General features: G+C 43.6%; 1 protein-coding gene across 1 annotated transcript in view; it reads left to right on the top strand.

Moving 5' to 3' along the window:
- The window catches only part of LOC308313338 (sodium/potassium/calcium exchanger 3-like), a 69,894-nt gene extending 52,079 nt beyond the window's left edge, over positions 1 to 17,815 (top strand). The window contains exons 5-17 of the mRNA XM_080760427.1: positions 482 to 566; positions 1,047 to 1,150; positions 3,609 to 3,683; positions 5,837 to 5,862; positions 6,321 to 6,374; positions 8,677 to 8,810; positions 9,184 to 9,344; positions 10,163 to 10,442; positions 10,835 to 11,001; positions 11,733 to 11,847; positions 13,063 to 13,175; positions 13,646 to 13,711; positions 14,331 to 17,815. Of these exons, the coding sequence (XP_080616553.1) occupies positions 482 to 566; positions 1,047 to 1,150; positions 3,609 to 3,683; positions 5,837 to 5,862; positions 6,321 to 6,374; positions 8,677 to 8,810; positions 9,184 to 9,344; positions 10,163 to 10,442; positions 10,835 to 11,001; positions 11,733 to 11,847; positions 13,063 to 13,175; positions 13,646 to 13,711; positions 14,331 to 14,483 (1,533 nt within the window). The 3' untranslated portion in view covers positions 14,484 to 17,815. The remainder of the gene's footprint in view (positions 1 to 481; positions 567 to 1,046; positions 1,151 to 3,608; positions 3,684 to 5,836; positions 5,863 to 6,320; positions 6,375 to 8,676; positions 8,811 to 9,183; positions 9,345 to 10,162; positions 10,443 to 10,834; positions 11,002 to 11,732; positions 11,848 to 13,062; positions 13,176 to 13,645; positions 13,712 to 14,330) is intronic.
- Positions 17,816 to 19,888: the final 2,073 nt, after the last annotated feature.

The raw sequence follows: 19,888 nt of genomic DNA, 5'->3' as shown, positions 1-19,888 counted from the left end.
GTTGCACATCCAAAATTGCCGATCTGCTGTGCATGACTAGATGAATAAGGCTTTAATATAAAAAAATATGGAATAACGTGTTCCCGCCGTGTTCCTACGTCTATCCGGGGAAACTCCCCCCTGACAGGTGTGGGCCTGTGGGGTGGTCCTTGAGGATTGTTCACAATATGCCAGTGGTCCACCAGAGCTATTTATCTTGGCAGTGAGATTCCTAGCTCCTGTTTAGTCCCAGAAGAGCGTTTTCATGCAGACATATAGATAGTATAGTGTGGAGTGGACACAAGCATGATATATTAATAACAACTAGCGTCAGTTTTGTTTGTACTCGAGGAGTCAGGGGTCAAGCTATGACTCATAGCTCTTCTATTGTTCTTCAGCTGAGACTAAAGTGGATTGTATTGTTCTGCTGAGTGTAATGGATTCCTCTTATTAATGAAACCTGTCTGTCTGTCTGTGGGTCCATGTGTCTCACTGCTCACAGCGTCTCCAGCTCAGTGAGGACGTAGCAGGGGCAACATTCATGGCTGCAGGCAGTTCTGCTCCTGAACTCTTCACATCTGTGATAGGTAATTAACACCTCCCCACCTGTCTGTCTGTCTGTCTGTCTGTCTGTCTGTCCACCGATGGTGGCGGAAACCATGCAAGGCAACAACCAATCAGGAGCAATTTGGGGTTCAGTGTCTTGCTCAAGGACACTTCTACACTAACTCTGGGGGAGCACGGGTTCGAACTAAGCAACCTTGCTGTTACCATCCAGCCACTCTACCCCTGAGCCACCGCCACCTGTAAAGTATATTTTGACGCCAATACCTTTATACTTTATACTCTGTCGGGTGGAAACCTCATGTGTCCAAAACATATACCTTTCAGGAGTCAAATAAATAAAAAATAGCAAAAGTAGCAGATCTACAAGCAGGCATGTGCCCGACAGCAGAGATATACGAGTACTTTTTCAACCACTGCTTTAAACGCACTTTGTGTGTGTGTGTGTGTGTGTGTGTGTGTGTGTGTGTGTGTGTGCGTGCTCATCCATTGTCTCCCTGCAGGCGTGTTCATCACTAAAGGTGACGTCGGCGTCGGCACCATCGTCGGCTCGGCTGTCTTCAACATCCTCTGCATCATCGGCGTGTGCGGCCTCTTCGCTGGCCAGGTACGGTGACACCGCCCGTACCGACCACGTGTTCGGCCTCCTCGCTGGCCAGGTACGGTGACACCGCCCGTACCGACCACGTGTTCGGCCTCTTCGCTGGCCAGGTACGGTGACACCGCCCGTACAGACCACGTGTTCGGCCTCCTCGCTGGCCAGGTACGGTGACACCGCCCGTACCGACCACGTGTTCGGCCTCTTCGCTGGCCAGGTACGGTGACACCGCCCGTACCGACCACGTGTTCGGCCTCTTCGCTGGCCAGGTACGGTGACACCGCCCGTACCGACCACGTGTTCGGCCTCCTCGCTGGCCAGGTACGGTGACACCGCCCGTACCGACCACGCTCTTCGCTGGCCAGGTACGGTGACACCGCCCGTACCGACCACGTGTTCGGCCTCTTCGCTGGCCAGGTACGGTGACACCGCCCGTACCGACCACGGTGTCATGAGGAACACCACAGCGCTCGCTCGCTCACCCTCGCTGACCTGGTGGCATTTTGCAACCACCGGGCACGAAAGAAAATGTCACCTATAAATATTCAAACGCCTTAAGTTCACACAGTGGTGGCAGAACGTGGGCGTAATCATGCATATGTAGATGGGATTATACCGAAGAAAGGAGAAGTTGTACTTCGTTCTGCTTCTTGCACAAACACCAAAGTCTCCCCGTCTCTCAAGTTCTTTTTTTAATGAACAGAAAATTGGCATCTTCTTCCTCTTTTCCTTTCGGCTGTTCCCTCGAGGGGTCGACTCGCCACAGCCAATCATCTGCCTCCATCTCAGCCGACACCCTGTCGTCTCTGCCTCCTCTTCTCTCACACCAACTAACTCCATGTCCTCTTTCACTACACCCATACATCTTCTCCTCAGTAGAACGATGCTGAGGTTGGAACTGTCAGAGATCCAACCTCAGGATCCTTCTACCGATATTATACTCACTATCCCTCCTCTGTACATGTCCAAACCATCTCTGTCTGGCCTCTCTGGCTTTATCTACAGAACATCTACCATGCGCTGTGCTGTCCCTCGGATGTACTCATTCCTGGTCCTATCTATCTTGGATAAAAATGGATAGAATTGGTATCCCAACGACGTGAAAATGTATTTTCTGTTTACTAAAGCGCTGGAGAGACAGGGAGACTCCTACTTAACTAGTCTATTTATTATACAGTAGCAAATAATATCACTTAACCCTACCTTTACCTGTGCCCTGTATCTGTAACTGTTACTGTTACTGTGCCAGTGCCTACTCACAAAATTAGTTGGCAGATTGCTATCATTTCTTCGGCAATGTCATGTCTTTGTTCTCAGTTTGTTGCCAGGGACCAAATGGATCCTTGTAAATCTGTAACTCAGAAATGGAAACAAATGGACCCTCATTAGTACTCTCTCTCTGAGTTAAATAAGCACTGAGGATTTTACAGTGTCGATTGGTGTCACAATGACCAAAACTGTATCAAATGGGGGTCCGGACCGTGGCCTAATCAATGCATATCAAACTGTGGATCACGGAAAAGAAAAGGGTTGACATTCACTGCATGTCGGACGCAAAGTTAGCTGGCCGCGTCTGTCCCCCCCGATGCTACCTAACATGCCAGGGAGGGGAGATACTGGGCCTTGGGAACAAGCAGGAAAAATAGAATTGTGTATATTGTACGCCGAGCTCCAAAACATAGTGACGCAACCACAGATGGTGCATTACATAAGAGCAGTGATGATGGAGCTATAGATGGGTGGGATTTCGGGGAGCATATTAAAGTGATCCGACTCCAATCATCCACCCCACCCGTTATCGTTTATTTACTAACATTGTGACCCATCTATAGAGCTTGAACTACAGCGCGGCGCCAAAGTTCTACTCCTAACCGCCTCCAGCTTTGTTTGTGTTTAACTATGCCCTCGCAGCAGCAGCTGATTCCACGCCTGGATGTGGCACATTCAAGATGTAACTTTTGACCCGGCACTTTGTGTATGCAGTGTACTGTACACAACACGCTGTGTGGGAGGGTTGACTTTCCACGCTTCACGGCATTAATCATGGCATCGTGAGCCCCATGTATATTGTATCTGATTACGTAAGGTCGATAAACCTTCTCTTCCACGTAGGCTGGTGGACCCTCTTAGCACTCACTCGCTTGGCTTTTATAGTGTGGGTGTGATCTCTGCGGGTCAGCTCGTACTTTTGTATCGGTACAAAGGATGGGGGCCATGCGGCCAGATGTGTTCTTTTCTGTTTTCCCTGTCAGAATGCTTGTGTACAGTAACGTCCCTCTGTTTGTGTACAGTAACGTCCTTCTGCACAGTGATGTGAGTCTCTGTCCCTCTGTTTGTGTACAGTAACGTCCCTCTGTTTGTGTACAGTAACGTCCTTCTGCACAGTAATGTGAGTCTCTGTCCCTCTGTTTGTGTACAGTAACGTCCTTCTGCACAGTAATGTGAGTCTCCGTCCCTCTGTTTGCAGGCGGTGAGGCTTTCCCATTGGACGCTGCTCCGCGATTCCATGTATTACACCTTTTCCATCATTGCCCTCATTGTCGTAAGGGTTTATTGTGTAAACTAAACACACACACACACACACACACACACACACACACACACACAAATACACACACACATGCACACACACAACCACACAGACACATGCATGCACGCACACAAACAAACAAACAAACAAACAAACACACAAACAGGCACTTGTATTCACAAGAGTGAAGAGAGAGAGTGGGAAATTAAATATGGATGCAGAAACGCGAACACAACACATTACATAGTAGAAGGGAGAAGGGAGACCGTACGGCCATGTGCAGGGGCGGCCTTAAGGATCGGGAGGCCCCCGTTCATGTCATCATAATTTTAATAATTAATAATTATTATGTCAGTGTGTATTATCGGACTTCAAAGCATGAACAGCATACACAGCCAAGTAGAAAATACACAAAAACAGCTTGATTGATTAACCCATTCTGACCGGGCACCCATTTTGGTGTTAGCATCATGTTATGCTTTACCTATTGAAAAATAGCAGATCTACAAGCTCATATCGCGCCACCGAGTGGCGCGATACGAGCTTGTAGGTCTGCTATTTTTGAAAAATTCGAAGAACGACTGACCTTTTTAGAATCTGATCTCAGGTCAGAATGGGTTCATCAGACCAGTGTGTGTCCAGTGGAAACCTCGTATGAATCTGATCTCAGGTCAGAATGGGTTAAACAATGTTTTACTTCAAGGTATAACTGGAAGGCAGCATAGGCTATACAATGATGCAATCGCAACTGTCAGCGCTGCTAGTGCAGGGAAGTGGGAACAATTACAACCAAACAACACACTATACTACTACTGCTATTTCTTCTTTTTTGGGGAGGCCCCTGGAGACTCGAGGCCCGTTTCAATTGAAACATATATAATGCCATGTGTTCCCTCAACAACCATAGCCCCAACCCGTACTCCTGGCCCAGCCCCGACCCCAATCCAAACCCTAAACTGAAGGTGCATATATATGGCTGACCCCCTGTAGAACAAAGTCACACTGTGCCTGTACTGTACATACAGTATGCACATACTGTAGTCTACGTGTATGTGTACAGTATATGGAGTGGCACGAATGTGCTCAATACCGTTTTTATTTTTTTATGAGCTTTAGAGTGACAGAAAAGCATAATGATTGCTACTGACTGGAGTCCCCCAGGACCACAATGGGACAGTGATTGTAAACCATATCTCTTTACAAATAGCATGATCTTCAAGCTCATAGGTTTTTAAGGCATTGTGAGCTTCTTGGTGACGGGCTATTCTTTGGCCGGATGTTCGCCCCCAGGATAGGGACACTAGGGTTAATGCGGTTAAACCATTTTGGGCGGGAACCCCTTTTGGTGTTTTAAACATTATGTTATAATTTAGCTATTCAAAAATAGCAGATCTACAAGGTCATAGCACGCCACCGAGTGGCGCACTACGAGCTTGTAGGTCTGCTATTTTTTTTTAATCGAAGAACGACTGACATAGAAACATTCAGAATGGGTTAACAGCTGCACACAGCATCACTCACTCCAGTTCAGCCTGACAACACACTGCTGGCATGAACAGCACAGGGTGCTCTTTCACAGGGGTGGGAAACGTGTTCACAGTTTTTACTTAAGTAAAAGTATGAATGCTGCAATATAGAAATACTTTGTTACAATTACAAGTCCGGAATTTCAAAAAAGTATTGGTAACAAAATGTACCAAAGGTAAAAGTACTCATCGTGCAGAATGTCTCATTTCAAGTTTTCAAAATGTATAATAATTAATAATCCTTCGAAAATAGCAGATCTACAAGCTCGAGCACAATGCGTCGCGATGCCATGCAAAGCTATTTTTGAAAAGTGTGTTGCAAATCTTTGAATATATCAGAGCGAACGATTTTAACTCAAATCTTTGCTTCCGGGGGGTCCCTGACATATTTTCAGATGGGGGTCGGCGGCCAAATACAGATAATTCTGGCGGTCCTTTAGGATTTAGAAGATTCTTTTTTGAATCGGGCTCAGTCCTAAATGGGTTTAAGACAGTTCAGAATTTGACCCACTCCTGATTGCTAGAGCTCTTGGTGTACTGCACCACCTAGTGGTGAACATATTTTACTGCAGACAAATGTCAGCGCTCCTACTTTGGCTGTTGCTCTAACATTCTCCCTTCTCTGTTTTTCATCAACAGTTCATCTATGATGAGAATGTATCGTGGTAAGTGCCTGAGTGATCTGTGAAAGCATTGAGGGAAGACATGAAATAGGGATTATTTTGTTTACGATTATTGTATTGTTTTATCTATCTAAGAATCAATGCAAAACATTTTAAAAGCATTTTTTTAATATAATTGACAAAGTCAATTAGTCTGATTAACCACTAAAGCCCTATTTTATACTTTGTCATACGACAAATGTATTACACAAAAAGAGCAAACTAATTTTGCTATATAGCTGATTTAAAAGCTCACCGTGCGGTTCCGACCTGTGATGAGCTTGAAGATTTTACCTTCAATTTCAATTTTACCTTTTTACCTGTTTTCAAAATCAATTATTTTTTCATTAAAATTGTTCAAATCAATTAGCTTAATAATTACCTTTTGCACCCCTAACATGAAACACTTCTGCTGATAAGTGCTGTAGTGCATGGTATACTAACGTGTTGTTTGTATCTAGGTGGGAATCTCTGATCCTGGTCCTCATGTATGTGGTCTACATCATCATGATGAAGTACGTATGTATCTGCGCTCAACAATGGGCTCTAATATGCACACACGCCATTTTGGAAAGAACTTGGGCCACTGCGAGCATGGTTCCGCCCTCGGGTTGAGTACAGAGTGACGTAGAGGGTGCGCTGTGACTGGCCAGTCGCTGTGATTGACAGCCTACACCTAAACCTAACCCTAACCTTAACCTCAGTAAAACTATACCTAAACCTAACCCTAACCTTAACCTCAGTAAAACTATACCTAAACCTAACCTTAACCTCAATAAAACTATACCTAAACCTAACCTCAGTAAACTAAACCTAAACCTAACCTTAACCTCAGTAAAACTATACCTAAACCTAACCTTAACCTCAATAAAAACTATACCTAAACCTAACCTCAGTAAACTAAACCTAAACCTAACCTTAACCTCAGTAAAACTATACCTAAACCTAACCTTAACCTCAATAAAACTATACCTAAACCTAACCTCAGTAAACTATACCTAAACCTAACCTCAGTCAAACTAACGCAGTGGCTGGGGGCGTTTCCAAGAGCCCGAACCCGAAGACGATTCCCTCCTCGCTAGGCCACTACTATAGGGTCACTACTTCCATGTTACCTATGATACGAAGGCTCTTGTTCCAGAGTCAGACTGCTGCTATTGTGCATGTGGGCTCACTGGAAACACCCTGCTACAGTGGGTCTTTATGTGGATTCACTAGAAACACCCTGCTACAGTGGGTCTTTATGTGGATTCACTAGAAACACCCTGCTACAGTGGGTCTTTATGTGGGCTCACTAGAAACACCCTGCTACAGTGGGTCTTTATGTGGGCTCACTAGAAACACCCTGCTACAGTGGGTCTTTATGTGGGCTCACTAGAAACACCCTGCTACAGTGGGTCTTTATGTGGATTCACTAGAAACACCCTGCTACAGTGGGTCTTTATGTGGGCTCACTAGAAACACCCTGCTACAGTGGGTCTTTATGTGGGCTCACTAGAAACACCCTGCTACAGTGGGTCTTTATGTGGGCTCACTAGAAACACCCTGCTACAGTGGGTCTTTATGTGGGCTCACTAGAAACACCCTGCTACAGTGGGTCTTTATGTGGATTCACTAGAAACACCCTGCTACAGTGGGTCTTTATGTGGGCTCACTAGAAACACCCTGCTACAGTGGGTCTTTATGTGGGCTCACTAGAAACACCCTGCTACAGTGGGTCTTTATGTGGATTCACTAGAAACACCCTGCTACAGTGGGTCTTTATGTGGGCTCACTAGAAACACCCTGCTACAGTGGGTCTTTATGTGGATTCATTTCATCTGTGGAGTCAGAGTTATGGCGGTCCGTGAAATTAAAGTTTAGAGAACCACTGCACACTAAATGGAACAGAGCCTTAATTAGTATCATCGGTAGCACCTGAAGCTAGGTGAAGGAAGTATAGCAGAAGCGGCCCGGAAGTAGGAAGAGTTATTCTATGTGCTCAGTAGGCCCTCGGTAAATAAATAAATGCTATATATGTTACAGTAGTACGGTTGGAAAACCAGTCGGACGACTTTCGTGAGTGGGAGGCTTTGATGTCGCCGCCGCGCGACCCTACAAACCGAGCATTTTCTGCTCGGTTTGTACAGTATATAATAATTAAAGTAATTAATTACTTTCAATTATAGTCTATTCTATAATATATTGTATTGTAGACAATATTCACTCCTCTCTAGATAAAACAGCCACTGCAAATGAACGCATGAGACCTGAGCTGTATTCAGAATAGTCTATGCATCAAAGCTACTATGACATTAATAGTTGTAAAAAGAAATTGATAAGTTACACTTAACCACTTATGCCCAATATACATATTCATACAAAGAATTAAGACATTTAATTTTTTTTATAAATATATTAAATTGAAAACATATATTGGCATACATTACTGTATATGATGAAAGTGTTTGAATAACCAGATCCACACTGTGCGAATAGAGCCTCCATGTTGCTACTATCTTTTCGCGGGTCATAATCCCGTCAGGCTGACATGTTTTGTGTGTCACCTGTGGGCAGGTTTAACGGCAGGGCACAGCGCTACTTTGACATGTTTTGTGTGTCACCTGTGGGCAGGTTTAACGGCAGGGCACAGCGCTACTTTGACATGTTCTGACATGTTTTGTGTGTCACCTGTGGGCAGGTTTAACGGCAGGGCACAGCGCTACTTTGACATGTTCTGACATGTTTTGTGTGTCACCTGTGGGCAGGTTTAACGGCAGGGCACAGCGCTACTTTGACATGACAGGCTGACATGTTTTGTGTGTCACCTGTGGGCAGGTTTAACGGCAGGGCACAGCGCTACTTTGACCGGCGGAAGAAGGGCTCGGGGGCCATGGCCAACGGCCTGACGGGGAGCACTGACCTGGACGACAATGTCACCTGCGATGCCACCGCAGTACTGCTCAAGAAAGGTAACCCAGGCATTAACCCAGCGGCTGCGTCACCACCAGGCTTTCCGCCTTCTTAAAGGAGAATTCCATTCTAGAAGGCTTTCTTACCTTTCTTTGTAGTTGTTACGTCCTCCTCACCAAAGAGGTGCAAAACCTCCTTATTGGCTATTTACCCTACCATAAGCCCTAAATTAATTGCATTGAATTGAATGGGAATTGAATGGGGCTATGGGGTGTTGTGCCAATTTGCTTATTTCCATCGCTCAATTTATTTTCTTCTTTTTTGTATATATCCTCTTTTCATAATGTAAATAATATCCCAAGCGGCACACTTTACTACTTATTTCACAAGCATTGTGTGTGTGTGTGTGTGTGTGTGTGTGTGTGTGTCTAGCTAACTTCCACTGTACGCCATCTGTGCTGATGGTGGATGAGCTACTGTTAGCCTACCCGCACCAGCTGTCCTTCTCCGAGGCTGGCATGAGGATCATGATCACCAGCCACTTCTCTCCCCGCACCCGTCTCACCATGGCCTCACGCCTGCTCATCAACGAGGTACACCTGCTGTGTACAATACCCTGCTCCCCCTAAAGATAATTTGTACGTCCGTACGCACATGTTGTTTCACCAGTGCGCGCTCAAGCACGCGCAGCGCGTATGTGCGCACGAGCGTGTGCGTGCGTGTGTTCGTGTCGCCATGTTCTCCGCTGTTTGATTTCACACTTGTTTATGTAATTATGCTATGCAGTGTTACATGTTTGTAACACTGCATTTAATTTAAAGTTGTATCACGTTGGAGATTCCTCTGTGTATTGTATTTTTAGGTACTTGAGGTTATTCATGATCACTTTGTTTGTACTGATGTAGGATTGATTGTGTACTTTTATTTAGTTCACACTTGAAAAAGACATGTGTTTTACTAAAGGTTAGAAAAGAAAAGGAAAAAAAAACATTACTGTAGTTGCCTTTTTTTTGGTCTTAAAAGGGGCGTGGGGCAATGCAAATGATCTCCCACATGAACACACCTCTGACCTTCAGGCGAAAATGAGGAACAACTGTGATCCGCTCATTTTATGGACACACCCCTTTGTGAATTGCACGTTGGTTAGAACCTACTATTATACTAATATATACTACAATATACTATTATTTAGTTATTTTACAACGGACCCATTGATTCTAAATGTCGGTTTGGTAATAACTGTTGGTTAATTGCCCAGCCCTACTGTACTGTACTGTACTGTACTGTACTGTACTGTACTGTACTGTACTGTACTGTACTGTACTGTACTGTACTGTACTGTACTGTACTGTACTGTACTGTACTGTACTGTACTGTAGCTCACGTTGTCGTGTTCTACGGCGGTTCCCAGAGGCAGCGGCTGATCAACACCAGCGAGACGCGCATGTGCGTCAACCGCATCACCAACGGGGACTCCGACGCGGCGCCCAGGGCACAGGAGAGGCGTGGCTTAGAGAACGGGATGGGCGGAGTCTCAGAGAGGGGTCTCAACGGGCGGTGCAGGGTCCAGCTGCTGGAGTCCGCCAGCAAGACGGAGAACGAAAACGACGACAACGAGAACAACGAGAACGACGAAGAAGGAGAGGGTGACGATGACAAGGACGGCCCTCTGGTGCCCCATAGACCTCCAGGTGAGACAAACCGTTACACTTCCACGATTATATATTAGGGTTGGGATCCTTTGGCCTGGGCCGTGGCTCAGCGGTCCAGGCACCTTGGCCGGTAGCCTGAGCCTGGCAGTGTGCCACAGGTTCGACTCCTGATCCCGACGGCCTTCACTGCATGTCACTCCCCAATCTCTCTCTCCCCCATTTCCTGTCAGCCTACTGTCTGTCCCTCTATACAAAAATAAAATAACCCCCATTTAATTAATAACTAATAAGTAGAGGACCTAAAAAAAAGAAATACCGGTAGTAATACTAATGTAAACAATTATACATCAAACATATTGCATGGAGGTATATGTGGTTGTGTCCTAAAGGATAAAGAGGATAGTTTTTCTCCCGTCTCTCTCGCGGTGCAGCCGGTGTGTTCAACAAGCTGAAGTGGCTGTTCATGTGGCCGCTGTGCTTCCTGCTGTTCTTCACGGTGCCAAACTGCAGCAAGCGGCCCTGGGAGAGCTGGTTCATGGTGTCCTTCATCACGGCCACCATGTGGATCGCTGGCCTCTCCTACATCATGGTTTGGATGGTACGTCAAAAAGGTTCAACTCACTCACTCGCTCACTCGCTCACTCACTCACTCACTTGCTCACTCACTCACTCACTCGCTCACTCACTCACTCACTCACTCACTCACTCACTACACGCACGCATGCACGCACGCACGCACGCACGCACTCACTCACTCACTCACTCACTGGAGACAGGTTTTTTTCTTTTTACTGAAGTAAAAGTATCAATACTGCAATATAGAAATACTCTGTTGCAAGGGAAAGTTCAAAGGATTCAACATGTACTTGCGTAAAAGTCCAAAAGCATTGGCATCAAAATGTACTTAAAGTACCAAAAGTCAAAGTACGCATTATGTAGAATGTCCCATAATACAAGTTTTCCCATTGTATTCTTTTTTCAATTTGCTGAAAGGTTTTGGACACCTGAAAGGTTTCCCCCCCGACAGAAACCTACTCCACTGAACACTTGTTGTTATTGTGTCTGACTTCAAACTTCAAAAATCTGATTCTGAAAAAGTATTGAAACACGGGCGGCACTTACAGTACTCTTGGCACTTTAGCGTGACGCTCTCAAGTAGGGCATTAATTTATGAGAAAGCACAACAAGTCAGAATAAGAGGTTTGTGCCCGACATCAACGATATGTTTATCATTCATTCGTATGAAGAAAATGTCCTTGTCGCAGTGGTTGTCTCAGATGTGTGTGTGTGTGTGTGTGTGTGTGTGTGTGTGTGTGTGTGTGCTTTCAGGTCACAGTGATTGGCTTCACTCTGGGCATCCCTGATGTTATCATGGGCATCACATTCCTGGCAGCGGGCACCAGCGTCCCCGACTGTATGGCCAGTCTCATAGTGGCACGGCAAGGTGTGCACGCACGCACGCACGCACACACACACACATACACACACACACACACACACACACACACAAAAACAGACTGCTAAGATGAGGTGATCTTTCTAGTTCCCAATCATTGTAAGCGCAAGGGCAGAACAATACTTCATTTACATTCTGCATTCAGGACAATATTCAATATCCGTATTCCGTATAAATGGGCTTATCATTTGCGTTCATGGCGTGATGTGAAGACTGTTAAGTTGAAGTCATAATGACTGTTGAGTGAATCTACAGCAGTGGTCCCCAATATGGGGTTCTTGAGGCAGTTCCTCAGTTAAATGATAGTTTGGAACCAAACGGACTGTAACTCTGAGAGTTAACTAACTGGGTCTGTAACTCTGAGAGTGTACAATTGGAACCAAATGGACCCATTGATTTTACAATATGAATGGGGGTCTCAGATATAGAAATGCCATATTAAATGGGGTGTCCGTAGAGCGTAGACTAATTTGAGTCTTGAAATTAAACGGGTTGAGAATCACTGCTAGAGCCATAAAAACTCTTCTCTTATGGGTGGTCCCTTATGGGTGGTCCCTGGAATATATCTTCAAATGGGGGTCTGCGGGATAATAGTGTCAATTTGGGGGTCCCTTTATTTATTTATTTTCACGATTTTGCAACCCATCTTTTCACCCAGTGTCAATCATCTAATGTAATCCTGAGCGCTACACTTCCTCTGCCAACCTGGGGGGGGGGGGGGCAGCGGACTGACCTCATGCTTCCTTCTATGCATGAGGAGTCCAAGCTGCTTCTTTTCACCTGACAGTGGGGAATTTCCCCGACCGGACGTTGCACGTGGAAGGAACACGTTATTCCGACCAGTTCCTTTCCTCTCCATCAGGCGCCCCGGCTGGCCAGGGGGAGGTAGTTTAGAGACCAGGATTACTGCATGCTTTTTGTGAGGGTACTCACAAACCCTCACCTACCAAAGTACCTACCCTAGGGGACACGGGGAGAACATGCAAACTCCAATGTGGGGGTCCTTGACATGAATACGTTTGGGAACCACTGATCTACAGAGCATGACAGCGCTCCTCTCTCCTCCCCTCAGGTCTGTCTGGGTGACATGGCCGCATCTCCAACTCCATCGGCAGTAACGTGTCCTCTCCCCTCAGGTCTGTCTGCGTGACATGGCCATCTCCAACTCCATCGGCAGTAACGTGTCCTCTCTCCTCCCCTCAGGTCTGGGTGACATGGCCATCTCCAACTCCATCGGCAGTAACGTCTTTGACATCCTGGTGGGACTGGGTCTGCCCTGGTGTCTGCAGACGCTCTGCATAGACTACGGTTCCCTTGTGAGTGCCTGTGCCTCTAATGTCGTTGACTTAAACCACATGGTGGGAACTGGGTCATCGGTTCCCAGTTCCCACCTGATGTTGTGTGGGAGTTCAGACCGATCCAGACTGAATAGCTGCCAACTTACATAACGTCTTCAGACTAGGACTCAAGTCTAGGATGAACAGCAAATATAATGATGCGATCGATCTCCCACCGTAACACAGCTCATACTGCTCATATCGCCCGGGATTCTGACCTTTTTGATCACACTGGAGATCACACTGGAGATCACACAATACGCAGCAGGATTCATTTAATTGCAGTAAAGCATTTTGGTGTGAATGCGACCTCAGACAAAAATACCGCTTTGCTCGTCCACGGTCCACATACACTCAAAAATGGCCATTCATTATCAATGGACATATGTAGATGAAAACTGAATCATTTCTGAAATGGTTCATAATTGTATTTTCTGTCTTTGTCCCAGGTTTACCTAAACAGCAGAGGACTAATCTTCTCTGTTGCTCTTCTACTGGCCTCAGTATTCCTCACAGTAAGTAGCATGTCATAGTAAACTGCCTCCTGGTTTTCATATGAAGGACACCCACATTTATGTGTAGAGTATTAGGCTGCGGGCGCCTTAAAAGATTTTGTGCCAGGCACTGAGGCACCCCCAGCCAGCCGGGTGAGAATATTTGTGTTAAAAATTTCTAAATTATTCAAAAGATCTTTTATTATTATTATTATTATTTGCGACCATAGGTCGCAGATTACTATGAAAACCTCTGTCCGTCCATCTGTCAGTCAGGTCACGCCTCCATATATGGATGTCAGTAAATTACGCCTTGTGACATCATGCACCTCCATATATGGATGTCAGTCCATTACGCATAACAGCATAACGATGAAATAAATTGTCCTTTCATACTTGAAAATTATTCAAAAGCATATTATTTATATAATATTTCATTTGTATATTTTTCACAATAAACATTCCACATAAAGTAAATATTTTTTCGTTTCGTTTTTTCTCAATAATATCCTCGGTTTAGTTTCAAACTGCACTTTTAACAGACCAAAAAAAGACTACTGAAATTAAATGAATGTTACACAGCATGACTTTATTATAATGTATCTAACTTTTAACTAATTTAACTAACCCTAACCCTCAGGTTCTCGGTGTGCACCTGAACAAATGGACCCTGGACAAGCGACTGGGGCTGATCTGCCTGTTCTTTTATGCCGTGTTCCTCTGCATCTCCATACTCATCGAGTTCAACGTGTTCATCTTCGTCAACCTGCCCATGTGCCGAGACATCCACTGATCTCCCTCTTCCGCCCTCTGCGTCCTCTGGCCTGGTGGGACCGGCCAATACCATAATATCTGGCTGCTGGTCTCGCCCCGGTGTCGAGTCCTCCTACCTTCTTCAAGTAGAAAAATAAATAAATAGAGTTCTATATGATTTACTTTGGTGCAATACAAACGTACGAGAGAGCAATGTGGCCAGAGGTTGTTTTGGTTTGCGTGACTTTGGTCCGATGGAGACTGAGGCAGCATGCCAGGAAGCCCTGTGTGCTACAAAGGAGATGCCAGACACTCAATAGGACTGCCTGTCTGTTGTTGTGTTCTGAACTGAACAGAAGTCAGTGGGGAATGAACTAAACTGCATTAACATCAATGGTAGGCTACTGTTGGTGAAGAAGCTGCTACTGTAACTAATTGATTGACTGACTGGCGATTTTAGTTTTTTTTGCCAATAGGATTGTTTGTTACTCTTTGTACAAGTTTGGTCATAAGCGTTACGATTAAGGTTATTTTTAAGTTAAGGCTGGATTTCTCTGTATATATTTGAAGATTATTATCAGCAGTAATATTAGTTGATTGGTGGAATTCTCTCTTGCACAACTGCATCAGCATTGCAAAGATGACTGATGCATTGACAGTGAATATAATGTGTATATTCTTAGCTTAGCAAAGTGCAGTGACTTGGCCTGCCAGTGATGCACCCACAATGCTTACGTCTCCCTTGCTCAGTAACAGCCCTAACATATTGATGTAGCATGTTTGTGTACTAGCCACAAGTCTACTCCTTTAGCTCTGCACTGAGAGAGGGAACCTAGATATTTAACACTATTTGGTTATACAGTCTAGTATTTGGCTTGGTTTGCTTTGTTTCTGCGGACATATCCATTTATTTTTTTATTTGTTTTTATTATTATTTTTTTGTGGGATGAATTTTTCTTCAGTATAGCCCAAATAAGAAAGGGATCTCCCTGGGATTGAAATCCAGCACTGTCACTTTATTGATTAGAGGTTGTATTGCCGTATCTATAGGTAGTTTCATCATGTAACTACTGACTTTAAAGATTATTCTAGTGTTTAGACCTATCTTGTACTATAGAGGAGGGGGAAAAAACATGTTTATAGTCTCTGCGTTGCGTACAACATTGCTACTTCTTACAGACAAAATTATTTTTTAGAATAAGAATAAGAGTTGTACACTGTCAACAGAGAAGTGTGTACTTAAGTATATGAGTGAGAGTGTGTACTGTATCTGTACTGTGCACGAGGGTGTGTGTGTGTGTGTGTGTGTGTGTGTGTGTGTGTGTGTGTGTGTGTGTGTATGTGTATGTGTGTGTGTGTGTGTGTGTGTGTGTGTGTGTGTGTGTGTGTGTGTGTGTGTGTGTGTGTGTGTGTGTGTGTGTGCGCGCGCGCGCGCATGTGTAAGTGTGTGTGTGTGTCTGTATTTGTAATTTGTCACAATCTCAAGAGGAACCAAGGACACCACTGTTACAGGGAAGACATAATCATGATTTATTTATGAATTAATTTATTCAAGGATAATGTCTAATACCCAGTTTCAGCTCTTTGGCTCGTGTATGACACGTTCAAGTCATTCATAAATGACTCTGTACATTGTACTTTACCTAATATAATCTAAATACTGGGAACTGACTTGATGTTGTTTATATTTAAGAATAGAACTTTATAATTTATAAGTTTTGTATAGTTCAGAGAGATGTTGCAGCATTTGTATATTGTATATAAAAGTAAAATAACAGAACTTTTGCAGATGATTCAAGATCGGTTACCTGGTCTGGTTTTGCCACCGGGGAAGTGACAATGACATGGAGAGACACACACTCCTGAAATGACTTTTATTTTTCTCTCATTGATCCTAAAAAAATAATAATAGCTTGCCATTCTGACTCTTACTTAGTTGTATATTATTCTTTACCTGACATGTTGATATCGTGAGATAAAGTTTCTATCTTTGACCTTCATATTCCCTGAAATGGCATTATAGCACTAGAGCACTAGATGATGATGTGTCCATGCTGCACTGCTAAATCCACCAATGTGACGCGTCACTTTGGGGTTAACTTGGGGGACTTGCTGAAAGCTTTGACTACAATATGAAACGAAATGCAGATGGATGGATAGGTAGATTCTAAGATGACCCTACCGTGTTAGTTTAGTAAATAATTAAAATTATGAACATTTAAACTGATGGCAGAAAGACCAACTGAACTTGCACAACATATCTCTTCTTAACACTTTGCTTAAACTCTTGTACCGGTATGTGTTCAGGCTTCAAAATGAACCCTTGTGTCTTGTATTTGAGCAAAAAAAACACACCTTTTGTCAACAGTATTGACCGTTTCAGCATGTGTACAAACCAAATGTGGAAAATGTTGTTTTTTCTTAACCTAACAGGATTCTTACTTAGAACATAGTTGGCACTGCTAGTTGAAAGCATCCTTCATAGAGGTTGATGCTAATACTGCAACCACAAGGGAGCGTTGGTGAGTTTGTACGTTATTCAGTTGGGGAATAAGGCTATTATTTCACAATCATACTGTACGGAGTAGTTTCTGTATTTTCAGATACATAGGAAAATATGTTGGTTTGTCTGCATGCCTGTGTCACAGTTCAAATTATTTTGTGTGTAATTTTAAGTATTTCCAAGATCAAAAGGCACTGTTTTGATCATGCTGTACATACTTACTGCAGTCAGATGGTTCCGCTATGGACAGATGTTTGGATAACTTCTGATGAGCAATCACATTTGAGATTCATACAGTACTTAGAATAGAATGATGGCCTATGCAGTTCTTTGTGGGAAGGGGCCTCTGGTTATATAGCTCTAGAAGGAGATTTGGCATTGTTGCCTGGGCCCAGTTGTTCAGAAGTAATTTGATGGGATTGGATCAATTCTTGGAAATGGGGTTTGTTCAAAAGTATGAAAGGATTCTGAGATTGGATTTTGGTACATCACCTAATCCAACCTTGGTTTTGATCTGGATACTTTGATGCAAAAATAATAATCATAAGTCAGATCTATACTGATCCTAGCAGAAGCGTGGATTTGTGATGGATTCCAGGAACAAAATACGATTAAAAGTCAAATAAATAATGAAAATAAATAATAAATAATAATGAACGCATTCTTTATTTTGTAAACATTGGACATTTAGCCTTTTTATGAACATAAAATATCCACAATGTAGGCTATTTGTGAATAATGTATATTTGTTTGTATTTATTTATTTGTTGAGTCAGGCGACGGTCTGACTGTTTAAAAGAAATTGAAAATGAAAGGGGATGTTTGTATTGTTTTATTGTGCTGTTTTCTGTCTCTTCAAATAAAAAAACACTTAAGTGACCCAATGCTGGTTATTCTAACCACCCACCCCTTTTTCCCCTCACTGTATGTTTTCTTTTCCCTTTTTACCTCTATGTGAACTTATTGATCCAAAATGCCCGCAGCACGCTTGCCTTGGTTGGTCTTCATCCAGCCGAAATTCTCACACATCTCCCCAGTCCTTCTGTGCTCGCTCCATTGGCTCCCGGTTGCTGCCTTATATATCGCTAGGTTGTGCTGGTGCGCTTCCACTGGCAGTCACTTCTACATTGTCAGTCACTGGCTCTTAGCCTGTTGATACAGTTGTCAGACTCAGACTGAGATATTCAGGTTCAGGATATTAAAGCATTATATCTTATAAGTTATATGCCACATTTTACCGCAAGACGCAGGTGTGTGTCTGTGTTCACATGTTACTCAGAAAAGCGCATGAGTATGTTATAAACATGTTTCTACTTTCTAATATAAAGTCACTCAGTACTCCTGGTTGGCTACTTGATGATGAACGTGGTTGAAACCTAACCAATGGAATCAACCATTTTTCGCAGAGAATTGTGGGTAGCCTACTTGATAAAAAATTACCGTTATAATAATTTAGTATGATTCGTAAGGTTCATATGACTTGATGAGGTGTATATTCTGGATTGATAATCGCATGAAAGTCGTTCGTAATATTTTCACTATTTGTGCGATTATAGGTGCGACCGTAGCTGACAATGACATCCACGTCAATCACTTCCAGTCCGCATGCACTGATTTAGTTAAGACTATACTTTCAGGGATCATTTCTATAGTTTTCGACTTAAGAAATGAGTTTCTAAATTGTTTTGTCTCGCTAGCCACGATGATGAGTTTCGATATTCCCTTTTGAGCGAGAAGCGGACATTGAGTAATGATTCAGTTCATACGCTCTCTGTCATTGATGACCGTTCTTTGCTTCCTAGTGGAGCATTGAGGAAGGGAATATGGTCAGAGTGGTTATCCGAATTTGTTGAAAGCAAATAAACCAGGGGATCCCTATCCCTTTGAAGTACATGTCGTTACAGAGACACATGCTTCCCACATTACTATCACCCACGGAAATTGTGGAAACACAGACAGACGGACACTAGGAGAAGTAGAGGGATATCAAATGGAACATAACCACCCTAAACACTAGTACTAATTACGATCTGCATCGTTTGATCTCGATCATGTACATCATGTACATTTGTACATACATTATTTTGATTGTATTGTTCCACTTTTTTTGTTATCTCATGCCAATAAGCCAGATTCTAATTGAATTGAAAAGTATTCTATAACCGCACGTGGGGACCACAGACTCCTAACTTTTTAGGTTGGTGACGCGAGGTTACCTCCCTCCTAGTCCTAGGAAAACTGACTGCTTCAGATCATTACGTACCGTTATAATAATTTAGTACGATTCGTAAGGTTCATATGACTTGATGAGGTGTATATTCTGGATTGATAATCGCATGAAAGTCGTTCGTAATATTTTCACTATTTGTGCGATTATAGGTGCGACCGTAGCTGACAATGACATCCACGTCAATCACTTCCAGTCCGCATGCACTGATTTAGTTAAGACTATACTTTCAGGGATCATTTCTATAGTTTTCGACTTAAGAAATGAGTTTCTAAATTGTTTGGTCTCGCTAGCCACGATGATGAGTTTCGATATTCCCTTTTGAGCGAGAAGCGGACATTGAGTAATGATTCAGTTCATACGCTCTCTGTCATTGATGACCGTTCTTTGCTTCCTAGTGGAGCATTGAGGAAGGGAATATGGTCAGAGTGGTTATCCGAATTTGTTGAAAGCAAATAAACCTGGGGATCCCTATCCCTTTAAAGTACATGTCGTTACAGAGACATATGCTTCTCACATTACTATCACCCACGGAAATTGTGGAAACAGACAGACAGACAGGAGAAGTAGAGGGATATCAAATGGAACATAACCACCCTAAACACTGGTACTAATTACGATCTGCATCGTTTGATCTCGATCATGTACATCATGTACATTTGTACATACATTGTTTTGATTGTATTGTTCCACTTTTTTTGTTATCTCATGCCAA

Source organism: Protomyctophum bolini, assembly GCF_963924005.1.
Source record: "Protomyctophum bolini genome assembly, chromosome: 3".
NCBI classification, from domain to species: Eukaryota; Metazoa; Chordata; class Actinopteri; order Myctophiformes; family Myctophidae; genus Protomyctophum; species Protomyctophum bolini.
The sequence above is the reverse complement of the archived record's forward strand: the minus strand, read 5'-3'. Positions and strand labels throughout refer to the sequence as shown.